This window comes from Mauremys mutica, chromosome 8, assembly GCF_020497125.1.
Source record: "Mauremys mutica isolate MM-2020 ecotype Southern chromosome 8, ASM2049712v1, whole genome shotgun sequence".
NCBI lineage: Eukaryota > Metazoa > Chordata > Testudines > Geoemydidae > Mauremys > Mauremys mutica.
In genome coordinates this window covers 36,524,328-36,546,471 of record NC_059079.1, presented here as the reverse complement: position 1 = coordinate 36,546,471, position 22,144 = coordinate 36,524,328, and the positions used below count along the sequence as shown (strand labels likewise).

Here is a 22,144-nt window from a genome sequence, read left to right as displayed (position 1 = left end):
CTTCGCAGTCTGCCTGGGATTTAACTATCTTGAGTAGTTTTGTATCATCTGCAAATTTTGCCACCTTACTGTTTACCCCTTTTTCCAGATCGTTTATGAATATGTTAAATAGGACAGGGCCCAGTACAGATCCCTGGGGGACATCACTATTTACCTCTCTCCATTCTGAAAACTGATCATTTATTCGTACCCTTTGTTTCCTATCTTTTAACCAGTTACCAATCCATGAGAGAACCTTCCCTCTTATCCCATGACTGCTTATTTTGCTTACGAGCCTTTAGTGAGGGTAATACACTATATCCACTATATCCACTATATCTAAATACACTATATCCACTGGATCTCCTTTGTCCACATGCTTGTTGACCCCCTCAAAGAATTCTAGTAAAGTGGTGAGGCATGATTTCCCTTTACAAAAAACGCATTGATTATTTCCAACAAATTATGTTCAACCAATTTGCCTGGTACTGAAGTGAGGCTTACTGGTCTGTAGTAGCCAGGGTCACCTCTGGAGCCCTTTTAAAAAATTGCCGTCACATTAGCTATCCTCCAGTCATTTGGTACAGAAGCTAATTTAAATGATAGGTTACAGATGACAGTTAGTAGTCCTGCAATTTCACCTTTGAGTTCCTTCAGAACTCTTGGGTGTATACCATCGGGTCCTGGAGACTTATTACTGTTTAGTTTATCAATTTGTTCCAAAACCTCCTCTAATGACACCTTAATTTTGGGCAGTTCCTCAGATCTGTCACCCAAAAATAATGGCTCAGGTATGGGACTCTCCCTCACATCTTCCACAGTGAAGACTGATGCAAAGAATTCTTTTAGTTTCTCCAAAATGGCCTTATCGTCTTTAAGTGTTCCATTATCATCTCGATCGTCCAGTGTCCCCACTGGTTGTTTAGTAGGCTTTCTGCCTCTGATGTATTTAAAAAAAAAAATTTGCTATTACTTTTGGAGTCTTTGGTCAGCTGTTCTTTAAATTCTTTTTTGGTCTTTCTGATTATATTTTTATACTTCATTTGCCAGAGTTAATGCTCTTTTCTATTTTCCTTATTTGGATTTATCTTCCACTTTCTAAAGGATGCCTTTTTGCCTCTCACTGTTTCTTTTACTTTGTTGTTTAATGACGGTGGCTCTTTCTTGGTTCTCTTACTATGTTTTTTAAATTGGGTATACATTTAAATTGAGCCTCTATTATGGTGTCTTTAAAAAGTTTCCACACAGCTTGCAGGGATTTTACTTTTGTTACTGTACCTTTTAATTTCTGTTTCACTAACTTCCTCATTTTTGTGTAGTTCCCCTTTCTGAAATTAAATGCTACAGTATTGGGCCACTGTGGAGTTTTCCCCGCCACAGGAATGTTAAATTTAATTATATTATGGTCACTATTACCAAGCGGTCCAGCTATATTCACCTCTTGGACCAGATCACATGCTTCACTTATGACTAAATCAAGAATTTTCTCTCCTCTGGTTGGTTCCAGGACTAGCTGCTCCAAGAAGCAGTCATTTAAGGTGTCAAGAAACTTTATCTCAGCATCCCTTTCTGAGGTGATATGGGGATAGTTGAAATCCCCCATTATCATTATTGGTTTTTTGTTTTGTTTTGTTTTCTTATTTTAATAGCCTCTCTAATCTCCCCCTGAGCATTTCAGAGCCACTAACACCATCCTGGTCAGTTGGTCTGTAATATAGCCCTGCTGCTATATACTTATTTTTCAAACATGGAATTACTATCCCTAGAGATTCTATAGTACAATTTAGTTCATTTAAGATTTTTACTTCATTTGATTCTATGCTTTCTTTCACATATAGTGCCACTCTTCCACCAGCACGACCCATTCTATCCTTCCGATATATTTTATACCCTGGTATTACTGTGTCCCATTGACTTTCCTCATCCACCAGGTTTCTGTGACACCTATTATATCAACATACTCGTTTAATACTAGGCACTCTAGTTCACCCTTCTTATTATTTAGACTTCTAGCATTGGTATATAAGCATTTTAAAAACTTGTCATTTTTTGCTGTCCCCTATTGCATGATGTAATTGAATGGGACTTTTTTCATTTGACTGTTTCTCATCAGATTTTCCCTGTATTTTATCATTTTCCATCCTCTCCTCCTTATTAGGACATAGGGAATCTCCATTTATAGATCCTTCCCTAAGGGATGTCAGAACCACATGCTCCTTCGCACCTGTTGGCTTTCCCTTAGTTTAAAAACTGTTCTGTTACCTTTTTAATTTTAAGCGCCAACAGTCTGGGTCCATTTTGATTTGAGTGGAGCCCTTCCTTCCTGTAAAGGCTCCCCCTCTCCCAAAAGCTTCCCCAGTTCCTAATAAATCTAACCCTCTCCTCCCTGCACCATCATGTCATCCATGCATTGAGACCCTGCAGTTCTGCCTAACTGGCCCTGCGTGTGGAACTGGAAGCATTTCAGAGAATGCTACCATGGAGGTCCTGGACTTCAATCTCTTACCTAGCAGCCTAAATTTGGCCTTCAGGACCTCTTTCCTATCCTTCCCCATGTTATTGGTACCTACATGTACCACGACCACCAGCTCGTTCCCAGCACTACACATAAGCCTATCTAGATGTCTTGAGAGATCTGCAACCTTCGCGCCAGGCAGGCAAATCACCATGCGGTTCTCCCAATCATTGAGAACTTAAATGCTTGGCACATCGGAAGTTTAAATATAAATGAAAACAGGATTTAAGTCCTGATTCGGAAAGTCATTCTCTCAAGACAGGACTGAAGCAGATGCTTAAAGTTTAGCTCACTGGGACTTAAGCATATGGTTATCTGCTCTTGTGAATGGAACTTAGGATGGAAAGGCTCTGTCAGTCTATTATTGTCGTCATGATGTTTCTTGCTCTTGCAGAGGAACTTGTAATTTTACAGCTCAGTTTCCTCATGCTCATAGGGAGGTATTTGCTGTTTGAAGTTTTGTTAAAATACAATGCTATTACATTTTCAAGCATTCTGGTTTGTACTTTATTTGCCCTTTGGGCTCAGAGAAATATATTTTTAATTTTTTCACAAAACCTTAGGAGAACTGCAAAGTCCATTATATGCTTGGGAAGCTAACTGATAGAGCTGGACAGTTGCCATATAGAACTGTATTAAAAAAAATAAGCACCACTGGTGAAAACAGTTAAAAATCAGGTTGTTATTTATACTAGATTCTTGAAGAGGAGAAATATTGGCATGTGATGATTTCTTGCTTGCTTGTTTTGGCGAAAGGATGTTTTTTGCAGGCACAGTATGCATTTCCACTTAGCAGCACATTAGGGCCAGGAAACAATTTTACAATTGGGCCTGAATAAAATAAACAGCCTAAGGGAGCTTTGCACTTTCACTGACTCTCCCTGCTTTCCTGTTTTGCCATTTTGGAGCCTAAAATGTGTGAGTGAGTTACAGGAATGTCCTCTGGAACCATTCCAAATTGCAGTTTACCCAATAATTAAGAACATAATCCCTTGTATTAAACTGTATCTCTTAACAGTTTCTGGTGTGGCATAGAATTCTCCATATGCTACTAAACAGAAGACCAGTTGATTTTAAGGCCCGGGCCTTACACAATATTTTTTTTTTCTTGAAAGAGAAGGGACAGCACCAGTTTGGGGCTACAAATGTCCCCCTCGTTTTGGGGGGGGGAAGGTGGGATGGAGGAAACAGAATGTTTTTTCCATGAAAAAATTGTGAAGAGAAAATAGTACTTTTGCCACAAAGTAATAGTCCAGAGCTAATGCAGATGCCATTGACAATGCTAGTTTCATTCAAAATTCTGTTTAGCAGGCCAGAGTCGAAAGGAGCCACTCCCACAATTTCTTGGTAAGAAATGTATGTTCTTTATCTTCTTTAATAAATTTAAATAAATACTACAAAGGTCCAAACATAAATGCAGAAAAGCAAGTATTCTAGATATACAGCTGTGATCAATGAAGGGGTGGGGAGGTAGCTTCCTTTTATGGACACCCAGCCAGCCAGTTAGCTATAAAATCCCCCTTGGTAGCTCCATGAGAGCACCCTCCCTCTTATCCCGTGGAAGCTTACTTTGCGTAAGAGCCTTTGGTGAGGGACCTTGTAAAAGGCTTTCTGAAAATCTAAGTACACTATATCCACCGGATCCCCTTGATCCACATGCTTGTTGACCCCCTCAAAGAATTCTAGTAGATTTCCCTTTACAAAAACCATATTTCCCAACAAATTATGTTCATCTATATGTCATACAATATTGTTTTTATTATAGTTTTAACCAGTTTGCCTGGTACTGAAGTGAGGCTTACTGGCCTGTAGTTGCCAGGGTCACCTCTGGAGCCCTTTTAAAAAATTGCCGTCACATTAGCTATCCTCCATTCATCTGGTACGGAAGCTGATTTAAACAGACTATAGTTAGTTGTTCTGCAATTTCACATTTGAGTTCCTTCACAACTCTTGGGTGAATACCATCTGGTCCTGGTGACTTATTGCTGTTTAATTTATCAATTTGTTCCAAAACCTCCTCTAATGATACCTCAACCTGGGACAGTTCCTCAGATCTGTCACCTAAAAAGAATGGCTCAGGTTTGGAACTCTCCCTCACATCCTCAGCCATGAAGACCGATGCAAAGAACTCATTTAGTTTCTCTGCAATGGCCTTATCATCCTTGAGTGCTCCTTTAGCACCTCGATCGTCCAGTGGCCCCACTGGTTGTTTAGCAGGCTTCCTGCTTCTGATGCACTTAAAACATTTTTTGCTGTTACTTTTACTCTTTGGCTAACTGTTCCTCAAATTCTTCTTGGACTTTCTTAATTATATTTTTACACTTCATTTGCCAGTGTTTATGCTCCTTTCTGTGTTCCTCACTAGGATTTAGCTTCCACTTTTTAAGGATGCCTTTTTGTTCTCACTGCTTCTTTTACTTTGTTGTTTAGCCATGGTGGCTCTTTTTTGGTTCTCTTACTATGTTTTTTAATTTGGGGTTTACATTTATGTTGAGCCTCTATTATGGTGTCTTTAAAAAGTTTCCACGCAGCTTGCAGAGATTTCACTTTTGACACTGTACCCTTTAATTTCTGTTTAACTAACCTCCTCATTATTGTGTAGTTCCCCTTTCTATAATTAAATGCTACAGTGTTGGGCCACTGTGGTGTTTTTCCTGCCACAGGGATATTAAATTTAATTATATTATGGTCACTATTACCAAGCTATTAGATTCACCTTTTGGACCAGACCCTGTGTTCCACTTATGACTAAATCAAGAATTGTCTCTCCTCTGACGGGTTCCAAGACCAGCTGCTCCAAGAAGCAGTAATTTAAGGTGTCAAGAATCTTTATCTCAGCATCCCTTCCTGAGGTGACATGTACCCAGTCAATATGGGGATAGTTGAAATCCCCCATTATTATTATTGAGTTTTTTATTTTACTAGCCTCTCTAATCTCCCTGAGCATTTCACGGTCACTATCACCATCCTTGTCGAGTGGTCGGTAACATATCACTACCGCTAAATTCTTCTTGTTAGAGCATGGAATGTCTATCCATAGAGATTCTATGGCACAGTTTGGTTCATTTACGAGTTTTACTTCTTTTGTTTTTACACTTTCTTTCTTATATAATGCCACACCCCCACCAGCACGACCTGTTCTGTCCTTATGATATATTTTGTATCCTGGTATTACTGTATCCCATTGATTATCCTCATTCCACCAAGTTTCTGGGATGCCTATTATATCAATATCCTCATTTAATACGAGGCACTCTAGTTCACACATTTTATTATTTAGACTTCTAACATTGGTATATAAACACTTTAAAAACTTGTCTCCTTTTAGCTGTCTGCCATTACACATTTTATTTGAATGGGACTCTTTTTTATTTGACTGTCTTGATCAGACCCTGCCTGTATTTTATCATTTTCCATCCTCTCGTCCTCACTAGGACATAGAGATTCTCCATTAATAGGTACATCCCCTAAGGGATATCCGAACCACGTGCTCCTCTGCACCTGTCGGCTTTCCCCCAGCCCTTAGTTTAAAAACTGTTCTATAACCTTTTTAATGTTAAGCAATCTGGTTCCATTTTGGTTTGGGTGGAGCCCATCTTTCCTGTATAGGCTCCCCCTTTCCCAAAAGTTTCCCTAGTTCCTAATACATCTAAACCCCTCCTCCCTACACCATCGTCTCATCCAGGCATTGAGACTCTGCAGTTCTGCCTGTCTAACTAGCCCTGCATGTGGAACTGAGAGTATCTCAGAGAATGCTACCATGGAGGTTCTGGACTTCAATATCTTATCTAGCAGCCTAAACTTGGCCTCCAGGACCTCTCTCGTATCCTTCCCTATGTTATTGATACCTACATGTACCATGACCACCGGCTCCTCCCCAGCAACACACACAAGTCTATCTAGATGTCTTGATGGATCCCCAACCTTCTCACCAGGCAAGCAAGTCACCATGCAGTTCTCCCAGTCATCGCAAACCCAGCTATCTATGTTTCTAATGACCGAATCGCCCATTACTAATACCCTAATGCCTGTCTCTTCCTAATAGCTTCAGTTCCCTCCCCCAGAGAGGTATCCTCAGTGCGACAGGATACCACAACATCATCTGGAAGGAGGGTCCCAACAATGGGATTGTTTCCCTCTGCTCCAGTTTGATGCTCTCCTTCCCTGGGACTTTTATCCTCCTCAGCAGCACAGAGGCTGTCAGACTGGGGGTGGGACCGTTCTAATGTGTCCAGCTGTATATGCCAGCTTTCACTAGTAGTTGGGATCGCATATGTTCTTACTCTGGGACAGTGTTATAAACCGTAAGTTTGACATGAGTCCCTAAGATTGAACATATTATGTTTTTAATTTATATAGAATATAGGACAACATGTGGAAAATATTTCCCTTTTTTTTTGTTTTTTGTTTTAGAAATGCAAAAGTATCCAAGTTTGTTTTTCATTTTTTTCCTAAACAAACATAAATTCCATAAACTTTATTGGCAGGATCTAGGATCTGCACCTGATTTTGTTTTTGTTTTTTTGTTTGTATAAAGTGGTAACTTGTATGGGTGGGGATGTAGCATACACATTATTTTTAAAAGGGAAAAGAAATGGTTTATCTTCAATTCCATGCCATTTTAAAAGGGTGCATTAAGCAATGAGGGTGACAGACAGAACAGCATGTGATAGAACAGCAATATTAGATAGAACATTTGCAAAATGCATTTCACATATTGGTTTGTCAGATCCCCATATTTATAGTTTTACAATTTCTAAATGATTGGTATTGTGAGGCCTTTGTCCTGGTTCCTAACTGATTTTTTATATTTCAGAGGCAGAAAAGTTGCCCATTTTTGGAGTGTATTTTTTAAAAATAATTCAGCGCTCAGGAAAGATGTCAGATTTGCAATCTTGGAGAGTAAAGTCCTCTATCTACAGAAAAGTGCACTTTGGGCAGAGTAAAATCACAATTTACAAAGGGTTCAAATCCTAGTCCCTTTAAATCAGTAAGAGTTTGGCTATTGATATAGTTTGTGTAATGGCAAGTTGTACACCCTTTCACCTGCAGAACATCTGCACTGGTGGAGGGACAATAGCAGAATTGCTGCCATTAATTTTACAGCCAAGAGCTTTGCTGGTGGGGGCTGCTTAGAGAACAAATAGGCACATTTCCCAGCATGTGTGGACCTATGCTCATCAGCCTTGCCTGCTTTGGGAAGCCAATGCAGGTCAGTACAGCCCACAGTTGGCTAGGGATGGTAGGTGGAATGTGCTTGTACCATTGCTTCTGGCAGATTTATTGCTTCTGCAGCCTACGATGTGGATTGTATTGGCAGTGTGTCAGACTTTTTACATGTAAGGTAGCTATATTTTTATACATATGATTACTGTATTTTCAGATTGTACTGAAGTACTTGATGCCCTTTCACAGTAAAGAAGTCTGTAAGATGGATATCAGAAATAACATTAATGAGCTTCTAAAGCCAAAATTACAGGAACTTATCAAAATGGTTAAACATAAAAACCATTAAACTGTTTACTGAAGCTTCACAGATATACTGCAGCTAATGAGCATTTCTGCTATTTAAATAAGCTCAAATTGAACACACATTACATGGCAACATAATTAGTCATGGCAGTCAAACACACACAGACTCACTTTTAAAGCTTTATTTGAAGAATCTTTTCCATTCGATTTGTTTTGTTAATTAAAATATTTTTTCAGTATTCTTTTTTTAATAATATTGTTTTTGCAAGTGATATAGTTTGCTGCTGCCTTTCCATTTATGTTTATTTGCACTGTGAATACAGCAAATGTGGAATACACATTAGATGCTTTCCCTTTGTGGTGTTTGTGATAGTGTCACTTGATGACAATAGAATAATGCAGTTGTATGCTGTCTTTCATCCAGAAGGATCCCTTTAAATTATATACATATATTTGATCAGAATATGCAGAAGAATGAAACACAGACACAGGGATGGATTTTAAAGTGAAAGGCCAAACTTCTTAAACTTTAATGGGAAAGGGTAAACCACGAACAAAAAATGAAGCATTTAATTTGGGTCCAGTTCAGTGTTAAATGGCCTCTATGGCAAATAGCCTGGATTGGGTCATTCAGCCTGCCTCCAAGTATTCAGCCTGCCTCTGAATCTGCTCATCCTCCCTCTCTGTGGGGGAATGAGGGTCCTCATGAAGGGTACCTCAGTCTGTGAAGACTTAAGTTCTTTGAGATGTTTTGGGGATCACACAGATCAGGGTGTTATGTCACCCCCTGCCGTGTAATCTTGGGATGCCTTAATATTGTGTTGCTATGGCTCAGATCCCTGACATACATTAGCCTGTCCACAAGCACAAAGATTTACTGGCTTCCACCAGCCTAATTACTCCTTGCAGGATGACACCACCAGCCTTTCCAGTCCCAAGTTTCCCCCAAACTTGAATTCTCCTTGAATTCTCAAATACTAGACTTTTCCCCTCTGGTTCATCACCCTCCAAAAGGTGAAACCATTCCCCTAGACACCAGCTTACTTTGGTGCACACACTCCACACAGTTTGCACACTGGAGACCTCCTTGGGATAAAAATGAACAAAAGGTTTATTTAATAGAAAAACCACAGATTCAAAGATGAAAAACTAAGAGAGAGACAACAGATACAAGTTACACAGAAAACAAACATAAAGATGCAACCTTGGGCTTTACACTTCTATATTAGATAAAACTCCTTGTCTAATAACAGGTCACCTATTGTCTGAACAAATTCGAAGTGTATGCACTAACTGTAGGTGGGATCCAAGATTTCATAGCCAGATTCAGGGCCGGCTCCAGGCACCAGCCGACCAAGCACATGCTTGGAGCAGCACCTTGTAAGGGGCGGCCAATCTTGGGGTGGCGGGGGGCACTTGTTTTTTGTTTTTTTTGGTTCGGCGGGGCGGCGCTCGAGGTTTTTTGTTGTTGTTTTTGTTTCGGCAGCATGGCGCAGCGCTTGGGGGGATGTTTCAGTGGGGAGGCACGGCACTCCAGAGGGGGTGTTTTCGGTGGGGCGGGGCTCGGGGGGGGGTGGGGGGGGCGGGATGTTTCGGCAGGGTGGCGCTCGGGTGGGGGTGTTACAGTGGAGCGGCACTCTTTTTTCTGCTTGGGGCGGCAAAAAAGTTAGAGCCGGCCCTGGCCAGATTCCCACTTGGCTGCTGGTCCTCAGTTTCTGAATGGATTCCACTTCAAATCTCATCCATTTTGAAAGGGTTAGCAGGTATTTTTCTTCAGTAAAAAGATGGAAAGATGATCATTAGATGTTGGGATTCAAAAGGTTACAGCTTTATAACCATTAAAACACAAATTGTCAATATCACATGTCAAAATATGCAAAGATTTGGGACAGGGAAAGAACATTGATAACATCCAGATGAACCCAGGGAGCAGAATTTAGATAGGCAGGATAGAATTACTTAAAATAAGCACACAGGCCCTTATATGCTGAGATGGTCTAGCTTCGGGCAATACCTTACGTACTGTAAGGCCAGAAGAGAACATCATGATCATCTAGTCTGACCTCCTGCACATTGCAGGCCTCCAAACCTCACCCACTCACTCCTGTACTAGGCCCATAAATTTTTGCTGAATTACTGAAGTCCTCAAATCTTGATTTAAGACTTCAAGTTGCAGAAAATCCACCATATACTCTAGCTCAAACTGGCAATTGACTTGTGCCTCACACAGCAGAGGAAGGTGAAACCCCCAAGGATCTCTGCCAATCTGACCGGGGGCAGGGGGGAATTCCTTCCCAACCCTAACTGTGATAAGCATAGGGGGTGCTTGTGAGAAGTGGGCGCGAACCCATTCCAAATTGAGAGATTGCAAAGACGCAATTAGCCAAAGGGGGGCACTTGTGAGAGGCGTGTGCCGACCCTGTTACAGGACACCAGAACTGCACACAGTATTCTAGATGAGGGTCTCACCAGTACCTTGTACAATGGTAATAATACGTCTCTGTGTCTACGGAAAATACTTTGCCTGATGCATCCTATGATTGTGTTAGCCTTTTTCATGGCCGCATCACATTGGAGCCATACTGTGATTGACCAATGCACCCAGGTCTTTCTCCTCCTCTGTTGTTTCCAACTGATAAATCCCTAGTTTATAGCAAAAATTCTTGCTGTAAACTTCATCCCATTTCTACTATTCCAGTTTTCAAGATCATCCAAATATTCTCGTATGATATTCCAGTGCTCCACCATATAGGCAATACCTCCCAACTTTGTGTCATCCACAGATTTAATCAGCCTCAGTCGGAAGGTTATGTTTGGTGTTATATTGTGATTGTTTGAATATTTTTAAATAAAACCTTCTCAGATATTTTTGTATTCAGCTACTAGGAGTGTCCAGGCTTTAGTTTTGTTTTGGGTTTTTTGGCCAAATTCAACCACAAATATATTTTTTGCAATCAGTAAGTCTTTAAACTTTGAATGATAAGCTAGGACATTGATGTTTACAAAGAATACTGAGAAAAACAATAATTTTGCATGTTTACCAGCTATTTTTCAAAGTGAAATACTGTGTCAAGTTTCAGCACCAGAAGCAGTTATTCTATTTTAATGTTTTATACCTAGATAGAGGCCCAGACCTGTACCATTTTCATTTAGTTTTGAGAGTGTGTTACAGTGTGGGATACCGAATCCAAACTGCTGCCTGTGATTTTGGATCTAACTTTGTTGCAAAAAGCACTTTGGATCTGGGTGATAGGTGTGTGAAGAATGAAAAAAAATATGTGACCGAGTATATTGTGCTTGTATCTTTCTTTCCCAGTATAGTATTTTGCCTCTGAATGTACTCAGCTCTCACACAAAGAGATACTCTCCACCTCTTTTCCCATCTATCAGAAATCCCACCTGCTCCCAATTACCTCCACATCCCCAGGGAGTGTTTGATTCTGGAAGGGGAGGGCATGGTATGGGGCCTGGAAAGGAAGTTGGGAGGGGTTATGCAAGAAGGGCTGTGGGCTTGCTGTGGGCTTGAACATATATTTGGGCAATACCAAGAGCTTGCTCTCATATATTAGTGCTGGTGGCAGACTCCCATATGCCTATGTCTTAGCAGTGTTAGAAGGTGGCTAACAGCATGCTTCTACGTGTACTTTGGTAATGTCTGGGTTTGGTTTACTGCATGGACCTATGCATGTTTTGGCAATGCAGGCAGTTAACAGCATACAGTATGTGGTCCAACTGCTCCTCTATACTAGGTAGATTCATAATGTTCAGCCTGTGAGGTTACACGCTTTTTTATTTTACCCCCTTATAGTTCTAGGTGGAGGGTAAGAATTTTTTAAGTGAAGAAGAGAATTATATAAATTGGCAATATCGCGAATGAGCAAAGCAAAATGTAGAATCTAACATATTGCTAAATCTCTAAATCCAAATGTAAAACTACAGGTGGTTTTGGTTTTGACTTTGGAAAGATAAAACCTGACTGAGGTTTTGCCAACCCAAAATACACCCACTTAGGCCCATCTCAAGTAAAAACACAACACATATTTGACATTTTTCTATAAATACTGAGAAATATTCTTGTCATATGCTAGCAGGTTTCTCTTTTACATATATGACAGCACAGCTACATCAGTTTAATTGACCTTGGCAATCTGCATCTGCTAGTGATATGTCCCTGAGGAACACTGCAGTTTTAAACTGCATTTTATTGCAGAAACTTGGGTGTCACAATATAGTTAAAGCGATATAAAAATAACTCATTTTGATACATGGCTTCAAGATTTGTTACAAGAATTTATCTGAAAATATTTCTTCATTATAAATCTACATTAAAATATCTTTGTATTTATAAAGAAGCTAATTCAAAAGTTAAAGTAGGAAAATAATACACAGTTAAAATGTTTTTTAATGAGAAAGATGACTTTTAATAGATGGCGGTGAGATGATCTTAGGCTTTGTTATTTGTATTCATGTCCCATTTGTACTGTTGCATGAAGTACAAAAAGTAGTGTGGTATTCTGTGCATTTCAGCTCCTGTTTTATGTACAACCTGTCCATCTGCCGTGTGTGTGTGTATATATATATATGTTTATATTCCATTTTGTAACAAATAAGAGAATTGACGATATCTTTTCTGCAATAATGTTCCATAAGATAAGCGGAGAAAATAGTTGTGTTGTGTTTTAACAGCATATATTTTCCCCGTGTAATTTACCCTTGGGGGGGGGGGGAAGGTGTCTGATTCCCCCTTGCATTACTCCAGATACCCATTGGTGTAACTCCACTGAAATTGTGATGGCATAAAACTGGACTAAGATAGTGGTGAATCAGGCACTTGGGCTTCCCATTCTGTAGTTAACATTGTAACACTCCTATTTTAAATTTTTTATTTTTCAGTCATCTCCAGGCATATAATTACACACACACACACACACACACACACACACACACACACACTTTTTCCTGACCTCTTCTCCCAAAGTAGGTGGTCAGTCATTGATACTTTTGTGGCTGTTTTATGGAGATAGTATTCTTGCTTTTTCTAAAACAAAAAAAAAGAGGAGTGGATGGAGATTTATAGTCTGAGAAGGAAGGATAGTGCAGTGGCTAGAGTTCTAGCCAGGATCTTGGGAGACCAGGATTCAATTTGCTCCTCCACCATGAACTTCCAATGTGACCTAGGCCAAGTCTCTTTGTTCCTCATTCCCCATTTGTAAAATGGATATAATTGTACCTCAAAGGGGTATTGTGAGAATAAATACATTAAAGATTATGGAAAAAAAAGATTGGGAGGTTTCAGGTGACACTTTGACAATGGGGGCCATATAGGTATCTAAAATAGACAGATTAAACAGAACAGCATCCTAAAAATTCCTAGAATAATGTGGGAAATACAGCAGTTTTGAAAGCTAGTTTGCTTGGAACGGAAATGAAAACAAAGAATTTCGAAAGTTCCCACACAACAAAATTCCTGAAAAAAATTGTTTGGAGTCAATGAAACATTTCATTTTCATTTTGACTTCCTATTTTTAAATTTTTTATATTTATAAAAATTTAAAAAATCAATCCAAAAACTCATTCTGAAATGAAAAATTGAAACATTTTATTCTGAAAATGTTGAGTGAGGGTTTCTTAATCATATTGAATTGCGTTTTTTATTTAAAAAAAAAAAACCAGAAGCAAAATTTTGTCAAAATCATCATATTCCCCAGGGAAGTTTCAGTTTAAATGAAACAGCTTTTTCAGATGGAAAAACATTTTGTCTCAAAATTTTCTACAATAATTGCCTAAAAGTGGCAGAGTGTCATTTCTGTTGTGATGGAAGACTCTCTTGATCTTGTGTGTGTATAAATATTGAAGATCTGAAGAAACTGTTACAAGGACAGATGTGGAAAATCATTCTTTTTCAGTTCTAAACTTCAAAAATGCCACCCATCTGCCTCAACAGGTGAGGGAACATGAGGGGCCTGATGGTGAAAGGGAACAGCCTCAGGAGCAAGGAAGGAGACACTTGCTGAGAGATACCAGGTAGCTCCTCCCCACCCCTTGGAGTCCCTGGCATTGATTAGACAGTAGGGGAGAGGGGTGCTGATTCTCCAGCATTCCCTAGCTCCCAGAATTTAAGCTGGGGTGAGAGCCCTGTGGATCTTCTTTCAGCTTCATTTCATCAGCGCCACACTACTCACATCCTGACAAATGCCATGATCACCTGTTTGGGGGTCAGGAATGATTTTTTTTCTCCTACGGGCCAATTGGCAGAGAACCAGGGTGTCTTTTCACCTGCCTTGAAGCACCTTCAAGACATGGTGGGTTAAGCAGGAATGCACTTAATACCTAACTGAGGTACTTGGTTGAGTTGTTAATGTTTTGCAACTTGAGGCCGGTTTCCCATGCGGTTAAAAGGATAAAATGAATGGTTCCCAGAAGTAGAATACTGGGATATTGGTCATGGGCTTTGGGCTCATGAGAGCTTGTGGGCCAAGGTCAGGTCAGACCTTTTGGCCCTCATGGGCTGAAATCCCCACCCTTCTGCACCCTCTGTCTCTCACGGGGGGTGGGGGGTGGGGGTGAGGGGAAGAGGATGGTAGGACTCAGAGCAAACTAAGTCTTGGAGGGTAGGCTGAGGAGAGTCTACCCCAAGTTATGGGTTATATGGTAAGAGCCCTGTAACCCTCACACTGGAACCAATTAAATGCCTGGTATAGGAAGCTCTGGATAATGGACGAGTAGTGCCCCTCCCCTGTGTTTAAGCTTAATAAAAGTTGCAGCCTGTCACTTAAAATTCATCCATATTTCTGTCATCATTTCATTGCGTGTCTGGATCAAGGTGACATGAATCAGAGGCTGGGAGGGCAACAACTTTGAAAACTACCAAGTGTATATGTTTGTTGTCTTGGGAAGTAGAAAAATATTTTGAATTCGATGTGGATGAGTGGGTAGACAAATGAGAATGGGATGAATGGATGATGCTAGGATAAAAGAAGGTGAGACTCCCCCTTGTTCACCAATGGTGACTAGGGCAGGATTTTCAAAAGTGCAGAACATTAGCCTAACTCTGCACCCATTGATATTAATGGTAAAACTACCAATGACATCAGTGGTAGGTGAGGAAAGCCAGTGCTGAGTATTCTTGTAAATCTCAATATAAAGTCCATGTAGGATTTGTAGTTCATGCTCAGGAAGTGATCAATAGCGTATCAGAGTCAGTTTGTTCCTTCTGGTTTGGGCACAATCGACACCACCACCTCTTTCTTCACTTCATGATATTCCTGTACAATTACCTCTTGCATATAGTGTTGTCAGATGCTCCTAGTGTGGTGCTCTGTTCTGTTCAATGTTGATATCAATCGGTTGCGTGCATGTGTTCCCTCTGTGTGCTGCCCAGGCTCTGCAGATTGCTGGCACAGCAGACCCCGAGAGAACCCCCAATGACCACAGACTCTAGTAAGGTACGAAGGCACCCGGGCCAGGTTTATTGTCAAACGAAGCACAGTAATAGTTCCCTCTAGACTCTACCCTACAGGACATACTACAAATATGTGCCCCCTGGTAATGGACTCAGCTCAGTCAGTGGTGGGACTCTCCGCTGCCCCCTAGGCTGGACAAAGACATCCACTCAGAGGTGCATTCTTATACAGAGGTACAAACAAGTTACACATCACTCCTGACGTATTGAGGTATAACCCCTCTACGTATTAAGGTGCCGCCTCTCACCTTGTACATGTTTGTTCGAACAAAACAACTCTATCCATCATATTACCCTTTTGGCCCTGTCATTGGGATGGGTCAGCTTGTTCCTTGTTATGTGTGTGGAGTGTACAAGTATGCAAATGTTCTGATATCTGGCGTCCAGTACCTTTTTAGGTATGTCTCTTTTTGCAGCATCAGCCCTTTCCTTGCCAGCTTCTGTGAGCAGGGCCTGCCTCTGGCTCACAGCTTAACTTTGCTTTGTGTTAGCAAAGTCTTGACCATTACTTTAGTTCAGGCCTTAGGCCTCATACTGGGCCTCTGATAAGGGTTTATGTTTCAGGGCCTCATCTTACTACACCTTGCTTAGCAGACACATGAAAAATGGTTTCTATTGTGACACTGGTTGCATATTCATTCCATGTGCTAGACATTGGACCTTTGCATGTGAATCCCCATAGTAAATACACTTCTGGATTAACTCTACTGGAAGTCAAGGTAGAAACACAGTGATATGGACTGTAACAATGGTTTATTTCTTACTTTTATTATTGTCTATATGAAGTGGATCGTAGCAACAATTGCTTAATAAATCTGTTAAACTATCTCCAGATCATCTACTTAGTATTTTTTTATCTTTCACTTAAATACAGTAAAAGAAGCCATGAATCCTATCCAGTTTAATAGATGGGGTCTTCCTGAAGTGGATCCAGAGACCATGCAAACCAGTGAACCGTGGGTTTTTGCCGGTGGTGACATTGGAGGTTTAGCTAACACTACAGTGGAATCAGTGAACGATGGAAAACAAGCTTCCTGGTATATGCACAGATACATACAGGTGGGTTTTTAAAAGTAGTTTTCCTTTCCAGCTGCTACTTGATATCTGTTTTCACACACACATTTATTGGCTTGCTTTTTTCCTGGTTATTGAAATAATTGCCATGGATTTCTAGAATTAAATATGTAGGTTTTGAGTAACGGGCATCTAGATACTCTGGGCATTGGTGCACTACAAATCTTTTAGATCAGCGATTCTCAAACTTATTTGATCGTGCCCCCCTTCTTTGTGGCCGTAATAGTTTACACCTTCCCTTTCCTCCACACAAGTAAATATACCAACAAAAAAAATCAACATTCAACGCTCATTAAATATTAAAAACAGTAAAGCATTGATTCAAACAGAGCCAGTGATCCATTGTAATAAGAGCAAATGCAAAACTGCAATCATGGTCAGTTCTTACAATTAAATGTGCACACCAAGTCATAGCAAATGGATTAATGTACAGATGGCAACGACTTTGTATAATGCTATGCAAGCTTAACAGAAATCTGTCAAAATCCACAGCACCATCTGAGGACCTGACATGTCTGGAGGAGTCAGCTTTGATAGTAATTCATTGCTGTGGGTAAAATGTACCCAGTAATTTTTTTTCCCTAAAGCGTCTCATCCCCACCCCCCGAATGCATTGTGCGCCCCCCAGGGCATTTGCATACTTGTACACTCCACACACATAACAAGGAACAAGCAGGGGGGGCTGCTTCCCAGTTTGAGAGCCTCTGGATTAGATAATTAAAACTATAGATGTATAATAACAAAAATGGCTTTGGTACATTGAAACTAGATTTTTTTTTAAATGTATAAATCTTAACAAGATTCTTCTCTCCAACTCAGAGTTCCACCAAGGTCTCTGTTCTGCTGTGGCTTCTTCCACAATATTCAGTATATGCAGATATATGATTTAGGTAGTGGGGGGTGGGAAGCCCATCAATATTAAATAGAACCTTTGAACAGCACAGAAAGTATAAATTAAATATGGTCCCTGTTGTTACCTGGGGAAGATACTATTATTTATACAGTGCAAGTGTACCAGTGCTTGACAAAACATACGCACACACACAAATAAGGGATTGCAGTCCAGCTCAGACAAATCTGATAATGGGGCCACACGAGCAAGGCAAATACAAAACCTAACTCATGGAGAAAAACAGTGCAAAGAAGTGGAGTTTAATGGGTTTAAACTCAGGCAACCAGGTGACTAAGCATTTCCCCTTTGTGTGCTGTAGAGATGATACAGAGTGAGAGCTGTGATCTGCTCTTCTCTCCCCCAGTTTAATGTAAAAACAGGCATAGCAAGCAAGCTATAGTCTTAGATCAGGTGCAGAGGAACCATAGCAGACCAGAGTCCTTGGCCTTCGTGTGGAAAGGCAGCTGATAAAAAAAAATGTTTGTAGTATGAAGAATTCTTTGGAACAAACAAAGAAGAAAATGTTTCCCAAGAAAAATGGATTTGAACAACTGAGGTAGTAGCAGTGCAATTCCTTTGTCCCCCACCCCTTATGAGACACTGTGTGTGCAGCATCAGATTGTTTCAGTCTGATGTGGCTTCATAAAAATACTGTGTGGCTCAAAACTTGTTTTCACTATCAGTGCATATTTTTCTCACTTATTCTGAAGCAGTGTTTGTAATCTGTATTTTTAGACCCCATCCAAATACCTAGTGTTAAACATTCTAAGCTTTGATGTGTGAGTACATTTGTTTTGGCATCTCTGTGACCTTAGTGGGGGTATTTCCTCTCTCTCTCTCTCTCCTTATTCCCTCTCCAACTTCTCATGAAAACATGCATCACTCAAAGCATCTGTTATAATTGCATTCCCGTCAAAGGACATTTTTTCTTCCTCTAAAACACTCAGTATATTGGAATATACTGAGCATTTTAAAGGGAGTCTGAAAGTTGTGGCCTGAGAATTTAGAATTTTAAATCAAACAGACTTGATATTAGAGTGCTTCGGTTACCCTTTGCAGGGTTTGAGGCAGCTTATTCGACCTTACAGTCTCACCAGGAAGCTAATGGGAAAGCCTTGCAGCAATCTTCACAGGAAAGTTTCCAAATGTCAAGTGTCATCTTTCCAGCTGCTAGATGAATGGGTAGCCAAGAGGCATTTATTTGGATGTACGGTCCCGGTAAAATCTGGCTGCTGTGGTGGGGAAGACTGTAATTTGGCAGTTACTTCACCAATATTTGCATCAGTTGCAATCTTAGTAACAGAATGAGGGACTTCATTTTTAGGGGAGTTGTGATTCAGAGCCAGATCACAATGCTCTAGCATTTATATGCCTAACACATGGCTCTGTGTGTGGGTACACATACATACATATGTAAAGTGTTCCTCAATTTTGAACGAACTGTTGAATCCTCCCCTGCTTTAGATAAAAATACCCTCATGAAATAGATTGACTTTCTCTCATCTACAGGATTGTAAAGCTGACAATTTCTTCACAGTCTTAGTATTTGATTTAATAAAAAGGCTCATTTTAGGTTTCAGCTGTTCTGTGTACAATGTATCTATTTGTATTTATAAAAAAATAATTGCCCATTTCCCAAGCCACTGACTGTACTAGCACCAGTAAAAATATAACTAGCATGCAGTCCACGCTTGGCAGCATCAAAAGACCAATCCAAACAATTCTAGACCACAATAAAAAGTGAAATTAAAAAACAGCATCCCAGTTAATTGCTTGTCGTTTCCTTTAAACAGCACACTCCTCACATCTCAGCCTAGTTCAGGCAAAAGGCTGAGCAAACAGATGGGCTTTACATGTGCCCTGAAGCTCAAATCATTCAAACTCTGGCATGCATTCAAGAGACGTGTGAGTTCCAGAGTCAAGGGCTTTCCAAAGGGAATGCCTTATGTTCAAAACTAGGAATTATTTACAGAAGCATTTTGGCTGATCTCACACTGGACGTTCTCCATCAGTAACAGACCAAACATTCCTTGCTTCTCAGTATTCTTCCACCAGCTTGAAAAGCACAGGCTTGGCTGAACTCTGTATCTTTGTGGCCTGTGTAAACAAGACCAGCCGAAACCCAACTGAGGATGGAAGTACTTTTGTCCCTTCCTGGTCTGACTGTTCCATTAGAACTTTCCTATACATTCTAAATAGAATCAATGTAATTCAAAGATAGAGGAAGATAAAGATCCACATAGAAGCAACCCAATTCACCAGGCTGCCCACCACTCACACTCCCATTTCTCTGTCTCTTTCCCCGCCACCCCTTTCCTACATCTGTTTTCCAAGTCACCATCCTCACCTTATTCAAATCCCTCCTAAAGATTCACTCTTCTGGTGTTGTTCACAATGAGTCTATAGTTACTAATAAGTATTTTTAACATCTGTTTTCCTTCCTCTGAGCCACTCAGTGTGTCCTGTGTCCTCTGTCTACCTGTTAGAGCAGACTGTAAGCTATTTTGTGCACTTAATACATAATAGTGGGCCAGATCTTCAGCGGATGTAAATTGCAGTTCCTTGAGGATCTGGCCCAATATCATTTTAAGGGCACTAGTATTGTACTACTTAAAGCAGATTTCCCCCCCACACATTTTCCCATGAAATAAATAAATAATGTGAATTTTATATCTAGTGAGCCTGGACTCTATTTCTTCTATGAAGACTGGCCATTTCCTCAGGCTTGTCTTTGAAGCTGTTGGCCATGCTGGCTGCCTTCTATTCAGGCTAAATGAGGGAACAATTAAATGCCGCCTTTGTTTAATGTTAGCTGAAACATTGGAAAACGCTGCCCTAGGGACTAAAATGTCACCTCCCAAAGACTAGACGGTATGCAAACAGAAGGTAGCTGGTGAGTTATTTGATTTTAGCTGCATGTATGTTAGAGCCAGAAACAACCAGGAAGCAGGTAGAAAGAAGCAGAAAGGCAAGGAGACAATTAGAAAAGCACTGGGAGTGTGGCCCTGAGAGAGAGAGCTTTTTCAGTGGTGCTGGCTTGAAAGAGGCTTGGACTGTGAGCGAAAAACCTCCTGTTATTAATTCCTGGGGTGTTTAGGAAAATAAGACTTTGTACATACTTTCTAAATAAATAAGATTGCAATGAAGAAATACCTGACTCCATCATCAATTTCTCCTTCTAAACCAGGGATTCTCAAACCCATCACAGGGTTGCAAAGTTATTACATGGAGGGTTGCGAGCTGTCAGCCTCCACCGTCAAACCGCACTTTTCCTCCAGCATTTATAATGGTGTTAAATATATAAAAATGTGTTTTTAATTTATAAGGGGTGGGTCACACTCAGAGGCTTCCTATGTGAAAGGGGTCACTAGTACAAAAGTTTGAGAACCACTGTTCTAAAGGAAACAATCCCCAAGACCTCAAATATTGGGTAACCGGTTGAGTCAAAAGGGGTAACAGTATGGTGTTAATTCATATCCCTGAGATATAGGACTTCTCCTATTATGCTTTGACAAATATGTAATTTTAGAATGAATAAGTGCATATTTACAAAGCCTATTCAAGTTCCTTAAAGGATCCACAGGCAGGGGATAATACACTGCAATTCAGTACAATTTTTTAATTTGAATAGTGCCTTTCATACAAAATGCTTTGGTGACTGATTGTAAATAATAGAATTACACAGCTAAATAATAGAAAAGAGAGTGAGTATGGGCAAGGAAGAATAGACAGGTTTTCAGATGAGATTTTAAATGAGCGAGTCAATGAGGTGGAAAGATGCAGGAAAATCATTCAAGGCTGCAGAGGAGAAGGCTCTCATTAAAAGAATGATGTTGATGAAACTTAGCATTTTTTTAGTGCTCTGTGTCTTGAAGGCACTGCATAGACATTGACTATATACAATAATGCCATGAGGTAGGTGGTTAAGTAGTTATCCACAGCTAGGGAAACAGACAGAGACAGATGAAATTACTTGCTCAAGGCCACATAGCGAATCAGTGTGCAAGTTTTAAAATGCAGGATCTTCCTGTCTCCCAGTCCTGTGCTCTTTACTACAGAGCACACTGTCTCTGCAAGAGTATCCAGATCAGAAGAAAGAAGATGACTGCATGCAAAATGTTTGTGGATTTTGGCATGCTTTTCAAAGAACTATGGAGACGTGGTAACCAGGAATCTGAATTCCCATAATTGTAGACTCCACTGGTTGACAACAAATTAGAGAAGAATCTAGCAAGAATTTTTTATCTTCTTTTTCTAAAATCGGGGAAAGAATTATTATAAATAAACTTGTGTCTACAGGTTTTCTTTTACTGTGTGTGCAGTGTCAGGTCAATCTTAATTATAGATCTTATTTTTTCCTATTAGGAACCTATATAGCATTTTATTTTGACTTAGGGTACGTCTACACTACGGGATTATTCCGAATTTACATAAACCGGTTTAACAAAACAGATTGTATAAAATCGAGTGTGCGTGGCCACACTAAACACATTAAATCGGTGGTGTGCGTCCACGGTCCGAGGCTAGCGTCGATTTCTGGAGCATTGCACTGTGGGTAGCTATTCCGTAGCTATCCCATAGTTCCCGCAGCCTCCCCCACCCCTTGGAATTTCCGGGTTGAGATCCCAGTGCCTGATGCGGCAAAAATCATTGTCACGGGTGGTTCTGGGTAAATGTCGTAAGTCACTCCTTCCGCTGGGAAAGCAACGGCAGACAAGCATTTCGTGCCTTTTTTCCCTGGATTGCCCTG

At 40.3% G+C, this 22,144-nt stretch overlaps 1 protein-coding gene across 2 annotated transcripts in view; it reads left to right on the top strand.

The window, feature by feature from the left end:
- The window catches only part of DPYD (dihydropyrimidine dehydrogenase), a 588,030-nt gene that overhangs the window by 336,750 nt on the left and 229,136 nt on the right, over positions 1 to 22,144 (top strand). For both annotated transcript variants that reach the window (XM_045026686.1, XM_045026687.1), the window contains one exon: positions 16,303 to 16,487. In XM_045026686.1, the coding sequence (XP_044882621.1) occupies positions 16,303 to 16,487 (185 nt within the window). The remainder of the gene's footprint in view (positions 1 to 16,302; positions 16,488 to 22,144) is intronic.